This window comes from Martes martes (genome assembly GCF_963455335.1).
Source record: "Martes martes genome assembly, chromosome: 11".
NCBI lineage: Eukaryota > Metazoa > Chordata > Mammalia > Carnivora > Mustelidae > Martes > Martes martes.
In genome coordinates, this window is record NC_137899.1 from 107,690,851 (window position 1) to 107,711,230 (window position 20,380).

At 46.2% G+C, this 20,380-nt stretch overlaps 1 protein-coding gene across 2 annotated transcripts in view; it reads right to left on the reverse strand.

The window, feature by feature from the left end:
* ESYT2 (extended synaptotagmin 2) overlaps positions 1 to 20,380 on the reverse strand; it is a 78,521-nt gene that overhangs the window by 24,976 nt on the left and 33,165 nt on the right. For both annotated transcript variants that reach the window (XM_080818122.1, XM_080818121.1), the window contains exons 5-11: positions 19,311 to 19,383; positions 18,975 to 19,064; positions 11,219 to 11,274; positions 5,937 to 6,057; positions 2,795 to 2,971; positions 2,323 to 2,405; positions 848 to 896 (exon numbers count right to left, since the gene is read on the reverse strand). In XM_080818122.1, the coding sequence (XP_080674248.1) occupies positions 848 to 896; positions 2,323 to 2,405; positions 2,795 to 2,971; positions 5,937 to 6,057; positions 11,219 to 11,274; positions 18,975 to 19,064; positions 19,311 to 19,383 (649 nt within the window). The remainder of the gene's footprint in view (positions 1 to 847; positions 897 to 2,322; positions 2,406 to 2,794; positions 2,972 to 5,936; positions 6,058 to 11,218; positions 11,275 to 18,974; positions 19,065 to 19,310; positions 19,384 to 20,380) is intronic.

The window sequence follows — 20,380 nt, forward strand, 5'->3', positions numbered from 1 at the left end:
TGCTTCGCTCATGCGGACCCGGCCACGGTGGAGTCAATACCATCCTCACACACAAGGATTCAAATGTCTTCCAGAACTGTCCAGTACTGTCAGGGTTCTATGTGTGGACTTTAACAGAACTTACGGGCCAGGAGATGATATAACATTGATCTTAAATACTGAATTTCATTATCAAAAAAGTTAACATGCTTGCCTTTATTCACCACTATGTACTAGTTAAGCAAATAGCATACAGGTGTTTCAGCTCGAAAACCACAAAGCGATTCATCGAAGATAATCCCCAAACAGTGTTAAGAGACTGCCCTGAGGAGTGCGTGAGAAGGAAAATGTGCTACTTTGAAAGCAGGGGATCTCAACACTTCCTTGGTTACTTCTGACCTACTTATCCCAATTATACCCTCTTTTTAGAGGCCATTTCAAAATCTTTTCTTAATACTTTCTATTCCGATCGCAGTACCCTGCTCGAAGTGGCGCCTGCTTGCTGTCAATTCTCACTGCACGCATAGGCAGCTTTCACGTGACAACTTCTCAACGACCGCACTGTGCCAGCTCCGGTGCTAACTTCGTCTATCTTTAAAAAGTCCACTTTGAGGGAGCTTCTCACAGGCCTGTGCCTGGACTGCCGAAGGAGAGCACATGCCCGCCTGAAATCATGGGTTTGTGCTCGTACTCTTAGGAATTTCTAGCATGCGGCGGGCAAATAATACACACTATCTGATCGGGCTGTTAAACTTATTTCTTTTCACTTTGCTATTACTAAAAGGCCTAAGTTTTTGGAACATCATGTGGGGGGACCAGCAGGTGTGTCAGTGCTCATGAAATAGAATAATACTCAAAGAAAACTTACTTCATCTAAAAGGCGCTCCTTTTCAACTTCAATAAGATCAATCATAAGACTATAGAAATAACAACACAACAACTTTAGAACATAGAAACACACTTCTTACAACTGAAATAACCTTAAACATTTGTCTACAAAAAAGTACTCTGGAAATGTATCAAAATGCTACAGTTTATCAAGAAACAGACTTCTTTCAGAACATTCCTCAGGCTTATCCCAAAACTATGAAAAGAAGTAAGGAAACAAGCAGGAGTGAGTCTCTGGGAGGTCAGGAGCTCTGTTTGGCAAAGCCGGGATCAAAGCTGTAAAAAATGTGGTTTTCCCCACAATGTAGCTATTTATATGTGCTGAAAACGTCTGAAAATATTCAGCCCTCTTGTCTGACATGCTCTCCCTCAGAGCTGCCGTCCCAGCACCACAGCTCAGTCATTCTTGTGCCCTTCCCGTCCTCACTCCACAGCTCTGGACCATCCCCACAGATGTTTCTGGTTTGGCTATCTGGCAGCCCCTTCCATTTCCCCCTAAAAATCCTGCCCTACGGCAAAGCACAGAATTCCCTCCCGCAGAAGCCAGGGATGACGAGGATGGATGGCCGCACTCCCGTTTCCTCTCGCCGCTGCCCCTGCACCAGGTGAGGCCCTCACAGCTCTTTCCTGGTCTACCACCACAGTCCCCAGTTTCAGTCCCTGCTACTCTGAGCCACACAGTGGCTTTACTGGAAGCAAATTCGATCCATCACTGCCCTGCTTGCAATACTTCGGTCGCTCCTTGTTAATAAACCATCTCATGATGGATTCTGAAGTCACAGCGTAATACGCAAGCTGTTCTTGATGAGGCCAAATCTGTCCAACATCATCTACCCCTGTATCTTTTTTGCCACAAGAAATTCAGTTAAATAATAAAGATTAGGGTTAGATGTATTTTTTAAAAGCTCATGTTTTTTGGCTGTAGTGGTTGTTCAATTTAAGTTCAATTTAATATTTGTTTTCCCAATGTGTAGGCACAATGTAAATTACTATCCCCCTCTGCTCCCTAAATAACGCAACAAACAGAAAAAGCTTAAAAACTCCTTTTTCCAATCTAGAGCAGAGCCTGCCTGGCGTGAAAGCAGCCTGCGGCACCGGCATCTGCGGCCACACTCCACATGGAGCTTACAAGCACTTAAATGGGGGCAGGTACAACTATCAAAGTGAATTTAAAACTGTTTAGTTTTAATCAATTAATTTAAATAGCTACATGTGGCCAGTGGCTGTTGGGACAGACACAGGTCCAGAAGTTTTCCTTCTTGTACTTAAATGTGAAACTTTGTAGGAATAAAACATACTTTTAACAAGTCTAAGGTGAAATAAACGTTGTATCTAAGAGCCACTTAAAAATACACGTAACACATACACAGCCCATTTCTTGAAGGTACATTAGTTCTAAGTGTCACTACTCCAAAGAAAGAGAGCACCCAGTGCTCTCCTTTCCCAGAGGTTTACCTTCCTAGGAAGTCATCCTTGTCTGGGTCTTCATCGAAGAGCTCAATCTCTAATTCCTGTCCAGGATGTTCATAGACTAGAGCCTGAAAAAACAACGAGTGGTTATCTGACACCGCTACCGAACGCGGCTGGAATGAACAGCACCCCGCTCCCCCACGGCAAGGAGCCAGAACGCACATTTTATTATTAATCTCATGTCTGTAAGTACTCACCTATGTTAACAACCACAGAAATCACTTTTGTCAATTATTTACTGTGATAGTTTCATGTAATTAAAGTTTAACATTTATGTGTTCTGTATGTGTTGGCGTGACAGGAAGTTGTGAGGTACGGACAGAAGGTACAATACTTTTAAAGATGGGAAATGAAAGAGAAATGACTCACATGGCCCTCTAACCCAACCAGCACCTGTGTAGCAGGAGTGGAACAGAATCTGGGGAGAAGCGAACTGACGCCACCGGACACAGCTTACCTCGTACACCTCGTTCCACTTCGGACTCAGGCTCTCTTTGATGACCTTGCTTTGGAAGATCTGGTTGCCGACTCGAATAACTCCATAGGGGTCTGATTTTCCCTTGACGAGTCCCTTAAGGTAAGTATCTTTCCCCTGAAGATCCTGAGCTTCGATAAAATGTATCCTCAGAACACCCTGGAAAGGAGGAGCACGCATGGACTGTTCACTGGCTCCTCCGACACACGGGGAACAACGGCGGTGCGCTCACTGTCCTAAGAACAGGGCGGACACGCAACTACCTCAAGAGGGACGGAAGATCCTCTTCTTGTGCAGCAAGAAAGTACACATGGACTGTGGGCAGCAGTGCAGAGGGAAAACCAAAGCAGGGCAGGACGACAGTGTCCAAGCACCACACTCTTCCTCAGGAGACCACACCAGGGAGGAGAGTGAGGGGTGAGGCCCCAGAGTGACAGTGTGCTCCAGGACCCTAAGGAGACTCGGTTCCGTAGGACAGTACCTGAGACCACCACTACAGAATGGTCCAGACGTGTCACTAACAAGCCCTTGACAGGCACTCATGACTCCAATTTCTAGAATAATCCTATGAAATACAGGTGACCTCGGAACAAAACAGGTTTGAACTGCATGGATCCACTTACATACAGATTTTTTTCGATACAGAACAGTACTGTAAATGTATTTTCTCTTTCTTGTAATTTTCTCAGTAACATTTTTTTCTAACTTAAAGAATACAAAATATAGTACATAACATATAAAATATATGTTACTGGTTTATGTCACTGGTGTGGCATCTGGTCAACAGTAGGCTGTCAGTACTGAAGTTCTGGGGGAATCAAAAGTTAATATGCAGATTTTCTATTGTCCAAGGGTCGGTGGCCCAACGCATGTGGTCAACTGCAGTGTCATTAAATTTACTTTACCGACAGGAAACCGAAACTTCGCAATACCTTCTACTCAGAGACTTTAAACATAGTTTCCTTCTCCTAAAATATTGCTTAACTGAAAAATAAAAAAAGTTCACTCACACTTCTTTCAAGGCGAACAATGGCGGTCAAGTTAGCCCTGGGCAGCATTCTCTACAAATCCTTTAAAAATCACTGGGCAATAGTCTTGACCCATTTGGCTAGGAAGACATGCATTTTTACAGATAAAAACACTTTTAAAAATTTAGAGCATTTCCTGTTTACAGGAAATGTGTCTAAAGTTTAGATCCTCTGGCAACATTTAAGCAGCGCTGGCTTTTAAAGCCCACGAGGTTAAGAAGGTTGGATTTGGGCAGGCTCAGGTGCTCACCATGCTCAGAGAATAAGAAGTGTACGTGGCAAAGGTGCACGAGGTTTTCCACATGGAAGAGAATTCTTCGTGTTTTCAGAGATGAAAATCGTTAAGTTCAGGAACAAAGACATGCCTTTCTCATACGCACCGTCCCACTAAATCTGAATGCCAACAGTGTAACTAGTTCAGGCATCAATTAGCTGGGGTGTTGGTACTTCTAAAAAAACTTAAGAAAGCTCAGCCATCTCTGATGATTTGTGCACTGAGATCTAGCTCAGCCACAGACGAGTAACAAGCATCAAGGAAAGCGGTCTACTTCCACTCAGCAAATGACCACCACCACGGCCAGTGACACGGGACCAACTCAACACCTTCTGTTTGGTAAAGGAAGCCGTCCTGCGCATGTCGGCGTCACACTCATTTGCAGATGCCACACAACAGGGGTGGCTGCTCCGCCCCCAGAGAGCACAGATTCAGTGGGAGGAAGGCCCCGGTGGGAAAAGCTCTGTGAAAACGAGCACAAGCCAGCCTCCTCTGGAACGGAGTCGGGAGGCCGGCAGGGGCAGCGCTCGGGCTCCGCCCCTCCGCCGTGCACTGCAGACCCGGCAGGAAGAGACGCGTCTCCCGGTGGATACTGGTTTACTCTCCCGGCAGGAGGAGGGACGGTTTCCTCCCGGCCTGGCAACAGCTCAGCCAGCGAGAAGCCGCTCCACTTCCCAGCTCCCAGTTCAGGCCGCAGACTCTGAGCTCACGGCAGCCCCTCCTCCCCACGCCCCCTCCTCTGTGAAGGGGCCTCCTGTCCTTGGCTCCGCAGAGTCCCCTACGGTTCTGCCCCAGCTTAACTGTCCCAGACTGCAATTCTCTGCCATTCCCGAAGAAACCCATTTCTGCTGGTAGCGTAACTGGCAGCTTTATGTTTTTATTTTACTGGGGAGGGAGTGAAGGAGTGGGGGGAAGAGAGAGAGAGGGAGGGAGGGAGGTGGGGCAGAGGGAGAGGGGGAGAATCTTAAGCAGGCTGCACACCCAGTACGGAGCCTAAAGTGGGCTTCAACCCCGCGAGCCGGAGGATCATGACCTAAGGTGAAATCGAGAGTTGAACGCTTCACGTACTGAGCCACCCAGGGACCCCTGGGGGTTTTAAGGTTAACAGCTCTCCGTAACCGTGAGGGCCCATCCGATCCAAGCACCTCTTCTCGGGCAGTTCTACGTCCTTGACCAGCAGATTCTCAGTCTTTGGTTGATGGTATATGGTTTACTCAAGTGAAGGGGACTCCAGCATCTGTGACCTGACTCTGTGTGCTAGGCATCACCCCCATTTACAGATGAAGGAACTGAGGTCCCCTAATGCCAAGTAATAGCCCCAAAGCAAAGCTGTTGGTAGACCCCAGGGCTGTGACGGAGGTCCAGGCCCGACCCTCTCCATCCTGTCCGCGGCAGGTTTAACACCAGTACTGCTCCTGCCGCGGTGCTTACGACATGACTCGAGAGGTAACCACACTCACAGCTGAGAGGAAACCTGTGCCAGTCAGGACGCAAAGTGCCCGTCACTCAGACTAAGCTGTTACACTCTGAGCGTGCAAGCAGTATGTGCCTCCTGAGAGCCCTCCGCCGTCACAGTGGTCCTTTAGGACTCGCAGTCCCAGCTGCTCTAAGCATCCTGGACGTTCACGGGTGAGCTTTAAGAACGGCCCCGAAGCCTCTGTGATGCACACTGGCCAACGGCCTAAGGAGTGTGACAGGACAAACGACCACACCAAGATCCATGTGGCAAGGTCACCGTTAAGAGAACCATGAGAAGTCACAACACCCAAGGACGCGAGACGCTTCTCCACATCTGAGTGCTGATGCGCTCAGGCGCACTTACCTTTGGTATAGGAAACCGCAACTGAGCTATCTGAACTTCACTGACAAGAGGGACGGTGATCCGATTGGGAAGCACCAGGTAGTTTGATATTATGTCCAGGATGATTGTATCCGACAGACCACTATCAGGTGGGCAGGAAAAAGAACCAACGATCAGGCCTATCAACACTCGTTACCGCTTTAACAGCAAACTTACCACAAACAGGACACAGCACCCCACTTACGAGGTCGGAAGTGTCTGTCTTCTCAAAGACAGTATTTAGAGCAGCAGTTCAATGCCTGAGCTGCAACACGGCCGCGCGGACTCTCACGTGGGATGTACAGAGAGCGCGCTGAGGTATGGAGCTGCAGACACACGGTAAGACTCCGGCTAATCTCAAAATATTCTAAATAATGTTTCCTATGTTCCTGTGTGACTTCACCGCTGACTTAGTATCAACCCAGACATGTTACATGTTCTTCTTTTAGCATATTTCAAACAGTCACAAAAGTGCAAAGAATACTAGACAAACACCACCACCCATTCCGTGTTTCTTACATTAAATTTCTCTCATTATTTTTGCACAGCTTCCAGTCGAGTAGAAGATTTTAGTTCGTTCTCTCTTCACATCGTATTTACGTACTCCATACTGTTGTAATTCTGAAATTCTATATAGCACTCACAGAGAACTCAGTAATATGAATAAAATTGTGGAGGATAAAGACACACATGTCCTCTTAATCCATTTTTGCCTGTTCTGTGAGGTAAATGTGAGAACGAGGTAACACGCATGGGACAACAGTTTTGAAGGCACAAATGAAATCCCACTGCTGTGAAGAGCAGTTTCAACCGGAACTGGGACGCCGTAAGAGAGTCTCACTTCTCAGATGTTAAAATTGTTAACAGATATACATAAAGTAACTGTACGTGTAAAGATACCCACCAGGACAGAGTGAAAAGTCACCACCACTCAGGACAGCTGAACTTTCACTCCAAGCGGGCACCCAGATGCAGTAAGAGAAGGGCCTCACCGGAGGACTTTCCAGTCCCAGATGAAAGAAAGACCCAAGCCCCACAATCCCGCAGACAATACAGCCCTATTCATGAGTATGTCAGTGACTTGGGCACTAACACTCTAGAGACAGAGGGTTCCAGCCGCCAGCCACTGAAGATAATGTCCATGAAGGGTGATGTGAGCTGGTGCTTCAGTTTTAATGGCATATGCTTACTCTGCCATTCCCTTTCACCCACAAATACTGGTTTTGTTTATACTAAAAAATCTGCTGGAACAGAAAGCACTTTGGTGACGATATGCTTTCAAGAATTCCTTACCTGCCGTGTTGGTAGGCCGACCACTCACCGCCCACCCAGCCGAGCAGACGGAGAGGCCCGACACCCAGGAAGCAGCAGAGGCCCACCCCCCACCCTGGGGCCTCATCGCTGCTCACCCTTCCAACCGACCGTGTACATGCCCAGCCTCCCCGAGTGACCAGAGCTGCAGGGCTGCCCCGAGTCGTTCCCTGGGGCAGCCCTAGCTGCTGTCATGGTCTAACCGGCTCTTGGGTCTAGTCCCTTTTGTCCTTCGGAACTGCCTGTCACCTTCCTCGTGTTTCTACCAGGATTCCCGTCCCTTCTTGGACTTCCACCACTCGGTGTAGGGTTCTTCCCTGAAAACTGATGGCCAAGGGCAGTAATCTTGGGATGGCTGTTACTTTGTAACACTTTCCGATTCGTCTGTTATCAGGGAGTACAGCACGTCCGTGTTCACTTTGTAATGCCTGAGGCGAGCCTTGCTAGGTTCACACTGAATACTCACTTTTATAAGGTAAGACCTAGCCATGGCTGTGATCTGATAGGAAGTCTCTGAGTGGGAAAGCACAGCTCAAGTTTTGTCATAGAGTTTATTACATGAAGCTCACATACATATAAAATGTTATGTAAGTTCTACATAATTCTGTATAAATTATACATATCCTATACAAATATAGTTGTATTTAAAAGGGATGTTTTTATATGTGCCTTTCACACCACAGCTTTGTTCCCGACTGGTGCGTATTTCTAATACACGAGTATGTATTTGTAATGATACATATAATGCTCTACTAAATGTATCTTATATACTATATGTACAGAAATCTATCTATAAAGTAGCTTAAAGCTATTACTATATAAAAGAACCTGTCACCATCATTAAACATCAGATAAAATCGAGTCTTTATATATCTCCACGTATACAGACAGATGTAAGTACATATATTCCCATTTCACTTTCTTTTGTATTTTTATTTTTTAATAGGCTCTATGCCCAACATGGGGCTTGAACCAAAAACCCTAGATCAAAAGTTGCACGCTGTATTGGCTGAGCCACCCAGGCGCCTCCCCAGATGTGTCTTTTGAATGAATGATCTGCAACCAACTCCCGCAGCAGGAGGCTTGCCAAAGGCAGCATATACCCTCGGGCTCACCCTGTAAGGGAACTAATGCGATGCTATTTACAGGGTAGCTGCTTGACGAGCCTGGGTTTATTTCAGTCCTCCCATTATATAAAAGGAGGAAAGTAGAACACATTTTTTAAAAAAAGATTCATTTATTTTAGAGAGTGTGGTGGGGAGAGGGAGAGAGAGTCCTCCAGTAGGCTCTCCACTGAGCACGGAGCCTGACGCAGGGCTCAATCCTCGGACCCCAAGATCATGCCCCAAGCTGAACTCAAGAGTCGGCCACCTGACTGACTGAGCCACCCAGGCGTCCCACACACATTCTCTACCCCGAACGGCAGCAGGGATCTGTTGCTCTGCTGGCTAACCAGCATCTGCTCCCACAGACCGAAGTACTGGTGGAAGTTCTTCCTTCGGTTCCCCACGTCCCCGCCCTGGTCCCCCGGGTTCCCCCTCTAGGGGTGGGCGGGAGACCCAAGCGGGATCATGAGATCACAGGACTGGTCCAAGGATGGGTGGACAAACAGAAGTCAGCCCTGCAACTTTGGCTGGAACTAGCAGAGGACGGTTCTTTCAAACAAAAGAAGAAGAAGGAGGAGGAGGAGGAGAAGAAGGAGAAGGTTCTCTTCAGACTGAAGCTGCTGCGCACGAAGACTGGAAGCTAGAAGATGCTACTTCACGGCAAGGGCATGCCTGACAACAAACCCACACGGAGAAAAGCAGAGTCAAGAGTGAGACTGAGAGCCCTCAGGCCACCAACTGAGCACCAACCCCTGCCTGTGCCTGACTTCACCCCGACAGTGCTCCAGGCGGCTCTCGGGATGAGCCACAGGAATAGGGGCTCCGTTCCCGTCTATGCCGTGGCACTGAGAACAGTGGCGGGCTGGCTCATCGCAAGCACAACACCTATTTGTTGGATAAATGAATAAATTGTCTTAAAAATAGTACTTATTTACTCATTTACTTTTTTTTTTTTTAAAGATTTTATTTACTTATTTGACAGAGATCACAAGTAGGCAGAGAGGCAGGAAGAGAGAGAGGGGGAAGCAGGGTCCCTGCAGAGCAGAGAGCCCGATGCGGGGCTCGATCCCAGGACCCTGAGATCATGACCTGAGCCGAAGGCAGAGGTTTAACCCACTGAGCCACCCAGGTGCCCCTCATTTACTTTTTTTTTTAAAGTTTATTTATTTAAGCAATTTCTCCACTCGTTGTGGGTCTTGAACTTAAGACCCCAAGATCAAGAGTTGTACACTCCTCCCACTGAGACAGCCAAACACCCCCTATTCATGTATTTACTTTTTTATGTAAGACCACTCGCCCTGGGCTTGCTGCTTGCAACCAAGTGTCCTAATGAATACTTAACAATTCTGTAAGTTGTCCTTTCCGTGTAAAGATCTTTTAAAGATAACAGAACTTGCAGTATCATTAAGCCACAGTACCTAAAAAAGATTTGGTTAGGACTATGCCTCACTTTATTAAAGTCCTTAATTTTCCCTGACGCTCAAACAATATAAAGTTCTTTCTAATGGCCGTTGTAGGGGCATAAACAAACACACAGGAACAGAAAAAAACAGACCAATTTAATTTCTGAGCTATTTTAGAAAAAAAATCCAGATTAGGGAAGTTATCTACTAGGAACACGTGTAACTGTTTTTCAACCTTCAACTACAAGTGTAAACAGCAAAGGCAGGTTCCAGAATACCCCGCCTGGCAGCAGCTATGAGGTCTGTCGCCAACAGTCGCCTCCCATCAGTGGAGACAGATGGCTCTGACCGAGGAAGACTTCGCTTTTCCTTATAGCAGGGATGTGCCGCTCATGGTGTCAAAAGTTCACTACAGGCCAATCTCCTCAGGGTTTAGATGCGAGAGTGCTACAGAATCATGAAGGGACCCCCAGTGATGCGAGGCAGAAACTCCAGGTTTCTCAGCTCTCACACCCAGACCCTGGGATGACCCTAGACATTCATAGGTCCAATACCTACATCAGCGCCCCTCTGTGGAGCATGGGCGATATGGGAGTCAGCAGTACAACCTGAAACGAACCCAAAGGGCTAGTTCTTTTTTAAAAAAATTTTTTAAACACAGTTATTTTCTTTTTCTAAAGATTTATTTATTTATTTGACACAGAGAGAGACAGAGAGACAGAGATCACAAGTAGGGAGGGAGACAGGCAGAGAGGGGGAAGCAGGCTCCCCGCTGAGCAGAGAGCCCGATGGGGGGCTGGATCCCAGGATCCTGAGATCATGACCTGAGCCGAAGGCAGAGGCTTAACCCACTGAGCCACCCAGGTGCCCCCAAAGGGCTACTTCTGAAATATATATTCATTTTTAAAGTTTTATTTTTCTGAGAAAGTATGAAAAACCAAACTTAAAAATTAACTTGCAGAATATTAAAAGGCTGCTACTTTTCTAAAACACCAAAGCTTGGGGCAACTGGCTGGCTTAGTCGGTAGAGTATGTGACTCTTGATTTCAGGGTCATGAGTTCAAACACCACACTGGGCATGGAGCCTACTTAAAAAAAAGCCTATTTTAAAAAAAAAAATTAAAAAGTTAGAAAGAAAACACCAAAGCTGGAAAAATGCTTCACGATGAATGAAAAGTAAAATGAGGGGTGAGTGACCCGCCTAATACCCTCGCCCACTCCACTTCTGCTCACTTGGTCCTGGGATCTCAGATGCAGTTAAGAAAACGGAGCCCAGCCGGTCTCCCCACCTGAGCCACCCGTGAGAGCCTGCTGAGGCAGCGATTCTACCCGGTAGACACTGGCCTTACCCATTCTGAGTTGTTTTCATGACTAGAAATTTCATGACTAGAAATGTGCATTACACCATCAACAAGCTAACCATAGGACATGACATCATACTTACTTTAATCCAGGGATATCGAGAAGATTAGTCAGTCCTGTCCAGTTAATTTCTATAAGCTGTTTTAAAAAAAGGGCAAAAATATTAAGTTTCCAAATTATTTCCAATTATTAAATCAAATCATACAGGTTTCTTTATAAGCAAAATGCATTAGTTCATAATATCGTCTTGCTTTTCACTGTAAAATATCAAAGTCATTGTCCTTTGTTCATAAAAGGAGAACTATCTCTTTTTTTGCGTTGTTCTTGATAGTATCCATTTCCTCTGGTAAAATAAAATAATTTATATACCTTTCCTATTGATGGACGCTTAGATTAACTGAATGCCAACCAGCAATTCTGGTCAAAGACGTATGTTTATTTTTTTTTATTTTTCACAGATTCTTACTTTGGGGGTGCCTGGGTGGCTCAGTCAGGTGAGTATCTTACTTTGGCTCAGGTCATGATCTCAGAGTCCTGGGATCGAACCCTGTGTTGGTTGGGGGCGGGGGGTGTCCCTGCTCAGTGGGTGGTCTACTTGTCCCTCTCCCTCTGCCCCAGGTGCCCGCTGTGCTTTTTATTTTGAAGTTTTTTTATTTATTTATTTTTATTCATTTGATTCAGAGAGATACAGAGAGACAGCATGAGCAGGGGGAGAGGCAGAGGGAGAAGCAGACTCCCCGCTGAACCAGGAGTCCGACATGGGGCTCGATCCCAGGACCCTGGGATCGTGACCTGAGCCAAAGGCAGACACCTAACCATTTGAGCTACCCAGGTGCTCCTCTCTCTCTCAAATAAATAAAAGTCTTTAAAAGTAAAAAAAGTTTTTTATTATACTTTTTCAAGACGTTATCTATTTGAGAGAGTGCATGCTTCTGTATGTAAGGGGGAGAGGGAGAGAATGAATCTGAAGCAGATTCTGGGCTGAGCCCAGAGCCCAATGTGGGGCTCAATCTGATCCCACGACCCTGAGATCATGACCTGAGCCGAAATCTAGAGTAAGATGTTAAACTGATTGAGCCACCAAGGTGCGCCTAAAGATTCTTATTTTTTTTAAGTAATCTCTACACCCGACATGGGGCTCGAACTCACAGCTATGAGATCAAGAGTCGCTCCACTGAATGAGCCAGCCAGGCACCCCTGATATGTTTATTTTTTATGTTCACAGATGCTACCCAATTGCCCCCCAAAATAATATCCTGCACTGATTTATATACGTTCCCACCCTAAATATATTAAATGTCCTTTCTTTATACTTCCCCCCCACCAAAACACAGAGTAAAAATCCGTCTGGTAGGTTAAAAATGGGACTTTATCCCTGTCTCAGTTTACATTTTCCTGGCATCAGTGAACATGTTCTATCTACTCAGTCAACATTCATATTTTATTTGCTCAATTTTCTAGTGGGTATTTGGGTATTTATTTACTTAGAGTAATTCCTACATAGTTGGCTAATATAAGATTCCATTTAGTGGATGCAGACAGGCTAAAAAAAAAAAGCTTGATTAGAAAATCTGCTTTCTTATCAAAGCGCGTATTATAATAAAATTATCTGTGCTTTATAGTCGTAGAAGAAATGCTGCGTGACACTGCGTGATCTCAATCACCCACACAGTCGCGGGAACGAAACCGCTCAAATCCCCTGGGAAGTGTATAGTTATGAATAAACACAAACTGGAAAGTTAACATTCTTTTGGATAGGCCAAAACTGAAAAAAATTCTTTTTAAAGAAGTCCTAAAAGACTAAGATTTTTCAGAAAAAGAGAAAGGAAATATAAGTTTATTGCAAATATCTACAAACTCCTATTGGTGCCCTTGTACGCCCCCCCCCCCTCCGGCCAATAGGTGTAGAAGCAACGGCAATCTGGGGCAACCAATGCCGGCCGGCATGCTGACCATGATCTCTGAACACATCTTCCAAGGGATCGTGAAGAAACAGATATTCCAGGACTGGGGCAAAAACTGTTCAGATAGCCTGGGGGATCTCACTGAATCAGAAAGCTCGGGAACATTCAGAGATGAATGAGAGGTCCTATCAAGGTGGGTCCCCTGGAAAGAACTTGAACTAGCGATGATCCGCTTGTTCTCATGACCCTGGTCAAAATGAGGAGACACAGTTAAAGGCTACCCAAGTTCAGAGAAACCAAACACCAGGGAGGCAGGAACAGGGTTCAGCTGGGTTTGGGAAGAGATGTGAATGCAGAAAAGCAGCTCCCAGGGAAGGGACTTGCTGGAAGCCCTGAAGGAGCTGGCCTGTCCCTGAGCAAGGGGAGGCAGGGACAGAGAGAGTCCAGAGACATGGAGGGGTGAGAACAGGGACAGGGACCTGTGTGTGAACCAGTGTGTGTGAGAGTACGTGTGATGGCGAGTGTGAGAAAGTGAGCACGTGTGAGAATGAGTGAACCAGAGACCGAGTGTGTAAGAGGAGGATGTGCGAGAGGGAATGCGGGAAAATGGGCGTGGAGCGTCAGCACACGTGGGAGTGAGACACATGAGAACTGAGTGTGAAAGCACACGTGAGAGTGAGCGCGTGTGAGAGGGTTAGACAGGGAGCACACAGGAGGAGGGCTGGGAGCAAGGCCGTGCTTGAGAAACGCAACTAAAACGAGGGTTCCGTCACCACCCCAACTACTGCACTGGGACCCCTGAGATCTCTGGCAAAAACTGAAGAGACAGACATTTCTCAGTCCCCTCGCTGGGCTGCTGCGGCTCCCCCAGGACAAATGGAATCAGCAGTGTGGTTCCATTTCCCTGGAACACCACGCATCTGTGTATTTCATGAGAACCACGGACATGCCTTGCTCCTCTCTGCCTGTCCGTGAACACACGGTCTGACGGGTGCAGTGAAACGTACGCTCAGCTGTTTATTTCGGCGCTCACTCCGTGCCAGGTGTTCTGGGTGCGCTGAACTGTACAGTACAGACCATGAGTCACCTGGGAAGTCTGCTAGAAATACAGACCAGTGGAGGGGTGCTGGGTGGCTCAGTTGGTTAGGTGACTGCCTTTGGCTCAGGTCATGATCCCAGGGGCCTGGGATCAAGCCCCATGTTGGGCTCCCTGCTCAGCGGGGAACCTGATTCTCCCTCTCCCTCTGCCCGCTACTCTGCCTGCTTCTGCTCTTTCTCTATCAAATAAATAAATAAAATTAAAACAAAACAAAACAAAAGAACAACAAACTAACCTAAAGTTAGTCTGGCTCCCACCCTTCTCCAGAGTTTTTCATTTAGTCAATTTTCCCTGGTGGTAGCCGTCAAGAAACTCTTAGGATTTCCAACTTCCACCTGGGATGCAGAAAACTGGAAAGAGCATCACAAATGCAGACGAAGAGCTGAGGTGAAGGGCCACCTGCCTGAAACCCTTACTCAGAGCAGCTCTCAGGGCCACTGAGAGGTTCCAGCTAAATCCTAACTGTTAAAGGCCAGGTGCCGGTGAGACAGAGAAAGCCCTTTGAAATCCAGACACAGGCCATCTGCAACCCACTAGGTGGGCTCGAGAGTGTGGGTGTGCTATAGGGACGAGGGAAAACCCTTCTGCAGGGGTGAGGTCAGGGATGGAGCAGCTGCTGCTACACAGTAAGGAAGAGAAGCCACTAGGAAAAGGGACATACAGGTAAGGCTCGTTGTGGGGGGGGAGAAGAGAAGAAAACACCCTCTATGTCTGGGGAGAGTAGGACACCATCCCAGCCCTGACTGTTAGAGATCCTGTATTACAGCAGGGAGGTGTGCAGACTCACCCCGGCATTAAGACCTACCAAAGACACAAGCACAAGAAGGCAAGGTCACTAGAAAGGGTGCTAGCCATGGGGACCCTGGGTGGCTCAGTTGTTAAGCGTCTGCCTTTAGCTCAGGTCATGATCCCACGGTCCTAGGATCGAGCCCCGAATCGGGCTTCCTGCTCAGCAGGGAGCCTGCTTCTCCCACTCCCCCTGCTTATGTCCCCTCTCTCACTGTGTCTCTCTCTGTCAAATAACTAAATAACATCTTAAAAAAAAAAAAAAAAAGGCACTAGCTCTGAAACCCAATACGGGCCGGAGCAGTGGGGAGCTCCCCTGTTTCAACTACTGGGGGAAGGGCAAGACTGCCCAGAATAAGGAAAGACATCAAACCACAGATCCAGGACACTCTGAGAGCACCCGGAAGGATAAATACCCCCAAAGCTCCCAGGTTGACCTGAGGTGTAGTTTAAGTCTGGGACCCTCTCCAGTCCGGTAGACTCTGGTGGACCCGTCTGCCCAGCCCAGCCTCTCCACCCCGCTCCTGCCATCTACACAGGGTTCTAGGAATTGGCTTCCAGGAGCCTGATCCAAACACTGCAACGTTCCTCCTTCCTGCCATTCTAGGCGCCTGGATCCGACACCGCAGGGACAAGGAAGGGAAAGCAGGAAGCCGCACCGCCTCCTGAGCGCACCGGCAGCCCTGTTCCTGACATGTGGACTAGAAGACCAGAGGAGGCTGGTCCCACAGGGAAGAGAGTGGAGCAATCAGGCGTGGGTGACAGACAGTCACAAAGGCTTCAAGTGCTGCACTCCAGTGGTTTTATGAGAGAACAATACATGCTGTCTTCGTTTAGCTGAAGCCTTTCCTTTTCCCTTCCTCTGATTAAGGTGTCTCAGTTGCTGGACTTGTAGCTAACAGGACTCAAGTTCTTCTCACAGTCACCGTAAAAGGAAGATACTTGCCTTTCTCCATCTGTAAAAATGCAATCTGTGGTTCAAGGACTCTGCTAGCTGGGAGGACCCTCTTGGGACAAACAGACTGTGGGCACACCCGAGATCATCTCCGGAATAAGTTCTGGAAGGTGGATTTACTTGAGGCTCATCTGTGCTCTTGGAATAACCCAACAAAGAACTGGGGATTCTGAAACACCTCTGAGTGCACGCCAGAGGCAGTTTCAGAAACAGTCAGGTTAGCCCAAGTGAACGGCCAGTTTCCCGTGACATGGCCGACGGGAGACACTGGCTTTTCTGGCTCCTACCAGAACCTTCACCCAAGTTTTTATGTCTACCAAAACTTGACTTCTGGTATTAAGACCCACCAGAATGCTAAACCTATGTACAGGAAAATACTTAATTTCTTTAAAATCTGAGGACTTACCATGAACTAGGCATCTACTGTTTTATACCTACTGACATTTAGGGTTGTGAGGCAGTAGTCCCCGTGTCACAGATGGGGAGACGCCTACTGACATGCAGTCCCTGTGTCACAGATGGGGAGACTTGGGCTTAGGAGAATTAAACAAGCTGTTCAAGGCATACGGTCAGAAGAGAAAAACCAGGTGTGGAAGACCAGGCTGGGAAACCCAAGTCTGTCACTGAACCATCACACATACCGCTTTCACTATACTCTGAAAGTTTGTCACTTTAGAAATTCTTAGTTGTTGTTGTTTTTTTAAACAAGTAGCACATTATCAAAAATAACTGCAACAAACGAACAAGAATAGAAACGTACAAAGGTTTAAAAGAGTCTCTGGCAGTATTCTCCTAAAGCATCTGGACAGCCCAAACCCCCAAATCTTTGTAGCTGTGTTTTTCCTTAGGGTGAGGAAGAATTACTTGGCAACCAGAAGCGAGTTCTGTTCTCATATTTTCCAGTCAAAAATAACTGGAGAAAAAAAAAATTCCCTTCTCTCCAAAGCGTATGTTTGGCAACTTTACTCACCATATAAGGAAATGAATGATCCTGAACTTTTCACAGCCTCATCCATTTCTGACACTAAGATTTTTTTTGGAAGTTACATTACAATTTTTTAAAAAAGATTTTATTCATTTATTTGACAGAGATACGAGAGAGGGAACACAAGTGGGGGGAGGGCGCAGGGGAGAGGGAGAAGCAGGCTTCCCGCTGAGCAGGGAGCGTGATGTGGGGCTGGATCCCAGGACCCTGAGATCATGACCTGAGCCGAAGGGAGATGCCTAACAACTGAGTCACCCAGGCGCCCATTATTTTTAAAGTAAATATACCTACGGAAGATCCGACCTAAGGAAGAGTTCTACTAAGTACTGAGGGAGATTTAAAGATTTGGATTTCATTATTTTCTGAACTGAAAAAAGGTCTTTAGTTGTTAAAAATTCCCTGTAAATCAAAAATACTTAGCCATCTACTAAAGATTAGTTTTTTATACTCATTCATGAAGGATGTTTCTTAACCATATAATGGCTTTTAAACAACTGGTATATGGAAAAAAAAACATGAATTTTATATCTTTTATGGAACTCTTCATTTCTCAAAATTTTAATAAATTAAATTTTAACACAGAGATTCCTTAATTCCTTTAATTTTAGTGTTTTATGTAGTCAAAACACATTCAAAATAAGCCTGTTATTTAAGCAATAAGAAGCAAATCAGAGTAGTACTTTTAGTGGTAAGGAAGTGAAGACACTTAAATTCTTGTGTTTTTGCACAGAAAAAATGCCATTTGTACTTTGGTCTAAAATAAACATGTATTTTTAAAAAACCCAACAATAACAGTTTGCATTAAGTTCTTTAAATCAAACTATAAAAATTCATATTCCTATTTAAACTATACATAATGTTAATGACACCTCCAAAAAGGACTCACAGAAGTTATAAAAATGGTGAATCATAGAAAGGTAACTGAGAAACCGGTCAATTCCTCCATCGGACATTTACCAAACTGCACGAGACGGACATGGCTGTGGCTTTCAACGAGCTCACGAGCAGTGCGCCACAGCACACGGGACAGGATGGCAGCAGGGGAACAAGGGCGAAAGCGGACTACCTGTGTCTCTGGAAGGGACAGAAACAGTGTTCCGGGAGTAGGAACGACAAAGGGAGGAGAGGCAAGACGATGGGGGCCGGTACCGTCCTTGGATTATGCTTCCTCCCTGTGGCTGGAAATGGGGACACTCACCAGGGGCCGTGCCAGGAAATGAGGCTGGAGAGAGACCCCACCCAGACCATGAGGACTGTCTGCAAGGGACAGATGCTCCCGAGTGGGTCAGTTCGCACCTTGGGAAGCTGACCCTAGTGGTCAAGTGTACTGAGGACAGAGCCAAGGCAGGAAGCCGGTCAGAGGCTGCAGGAGTCCACATGAGGAGGATCCCTGCAGGGAAGGAGCCACCCAGGTGAGGGGGAGGAGCCTTAGGAAGAGTCAAAGGGAGGGGAGGGGCTGAGGTGAGGGGTCACTTAGGCAGGAATGACATTTTTGCGAACTTATTTTGAGCTAATAATGACTAGTAAGTACTGGCTACTTGTAATAAAATGTGGGATACACATCTATCTCTTCCACACGTGTGTGTGTATGTGTGTGTGTATACCCGCCAACAACGTGAAGTGATGATTACTACGGTTAATCCAATGTCAGTAGGCGTGTCTGGGTGGGGCAGTCAGTCATGAGTTCAAGCCCCACACTGGCTCCACATTTCGTGTAGTGTACTTGAAGAAAAAACAAAGAAACAAAAAAACCCTGAAGAAACCCATAGTTCAATCCAAACCAAACCAGACCAAACACCTTAATGCCTTAACAATCATCTACTGTGTAGTTCATTAAACATACCACAACGGAAAGGCTCTGCTTGTCAATGATGGCAACCTTTGTTGGCGGGGTTGCAAGATTCATGACAGCAACTTTGTCAGCTTGGGCTCCCAGACTGACTCGTTCTGTGACTTGGACCAATCAGAGATGAAGCCCTCCGTTGAGAGCATAAAGAAGTATAAAAACACTCAAAGGATTCATGTATCAGAAAAGGGAACTGTGAGAGGAGGACGCTTCTCTACATGTCTTTGTCAGTTAATGAGAACATGAAATTAATGTTGACTTACTGGTTTCCTAAGGAAGAAGATAGACAAGGCTCCCACTAGGGGCATGTCTCCAATCAACGGTTCCAGGATCACCCGCATTGTTCCATGAATCTAAATTCAAATGGGAAACCAAAACATGTCACAGAAGACAATTCCACAGGCCATTTACTGATGCAAGAAGGAGGATACATGAGCATCTTAGTGACTTCTCAGCATCGGACTTCATGTTTCTCTCAAGTAAAACCTACAAATAGAAAACTTAACTTCAAAGAAATTCTGAGTTAATAAAAACTTCACTTTTTTTTTTGAATGGAGCATAGAGAATTTTAGAAGACTATGAAACTTTTAAAACCTTACCTGTATACTTTGCACACCAGCTCTACAAAAATACCGCTTGATCTCCAAGTCAATCTCACAGTTTCCTACAAAACTAGCAGAGAAAGTTCTGTATTACTGTCTCTTAATCACCACAGACCTGCAAGGCATAGAATCTGAGTAAAATGACAGCAAAACAACCAAAACAAGCCTGCACTGTAACGTGAGGCCCATGTCTGAGTGTTTACTGCCCAGATCACAGATGTCCCTGCTAGCAGAGTTGACACGGCCACACCAATTACACACGTCACTTCCCAACCTGCGACTTCTGGATCAGTCTTCTGCTGGAGTACGGTTTTCATCTGTTTCTCAAACAACTGTGTTTGTTTAAAACATTAAAAAAAAAAAAAAAAGCTTAGATTATGTCTCGCCACAAGTAAATTTCGCACCCATGCTCCCTGGTCATGAGAAAACTAACAGCAGTGCTCCAGGGCTCTGTGACGTCAGAGGTTAGAAGTGATGCGTCTCTTCGGGGCACCAATTTTACTCAGTGATTAAGTCATTTCAATCATTAGTACAAAACGAGCAAACGAAACAAGAATTAGTTTGATGCTGAACGTCAGGCTTGCATCTATTCTTAATGTGAGCTCGAAACATCGTCTACGTTCTGTGCGGGATCTCTGTGACCCGACTCCCACCCTCGGAAGCAGCACGTCATGCTCCAGCCTGAGCACATCTGGGGCCAGTGTGACGGATGCTGGAAAGCACACAAGTACAACACTAATGAAAGGCATCTGGGACGAATTCTTCCAATATTTATGTCCTGGTGCTACAGCCAGCACCTGTAGATTCTTCTCACTGTGCAAAATGCTGGATCTAGCTGGTAAAATCACCTATTAAAAAACCATCTCAAAACTTTCTCTTCTTCACCCTAAGACCTGATTACTGTATTTCCTAATATCTGCCTTCCCCGTCTCTACCACCAATAACCTAAAGTCCCAGTCTAGAACACACAGAAAGGAGAATGCAGATTTTCTTCAGAGACATAAATATCTGAGCAGCATAATCTGCATATGTTGTTCTGACTGCTAAAACCATGAAAGCCAGACTGC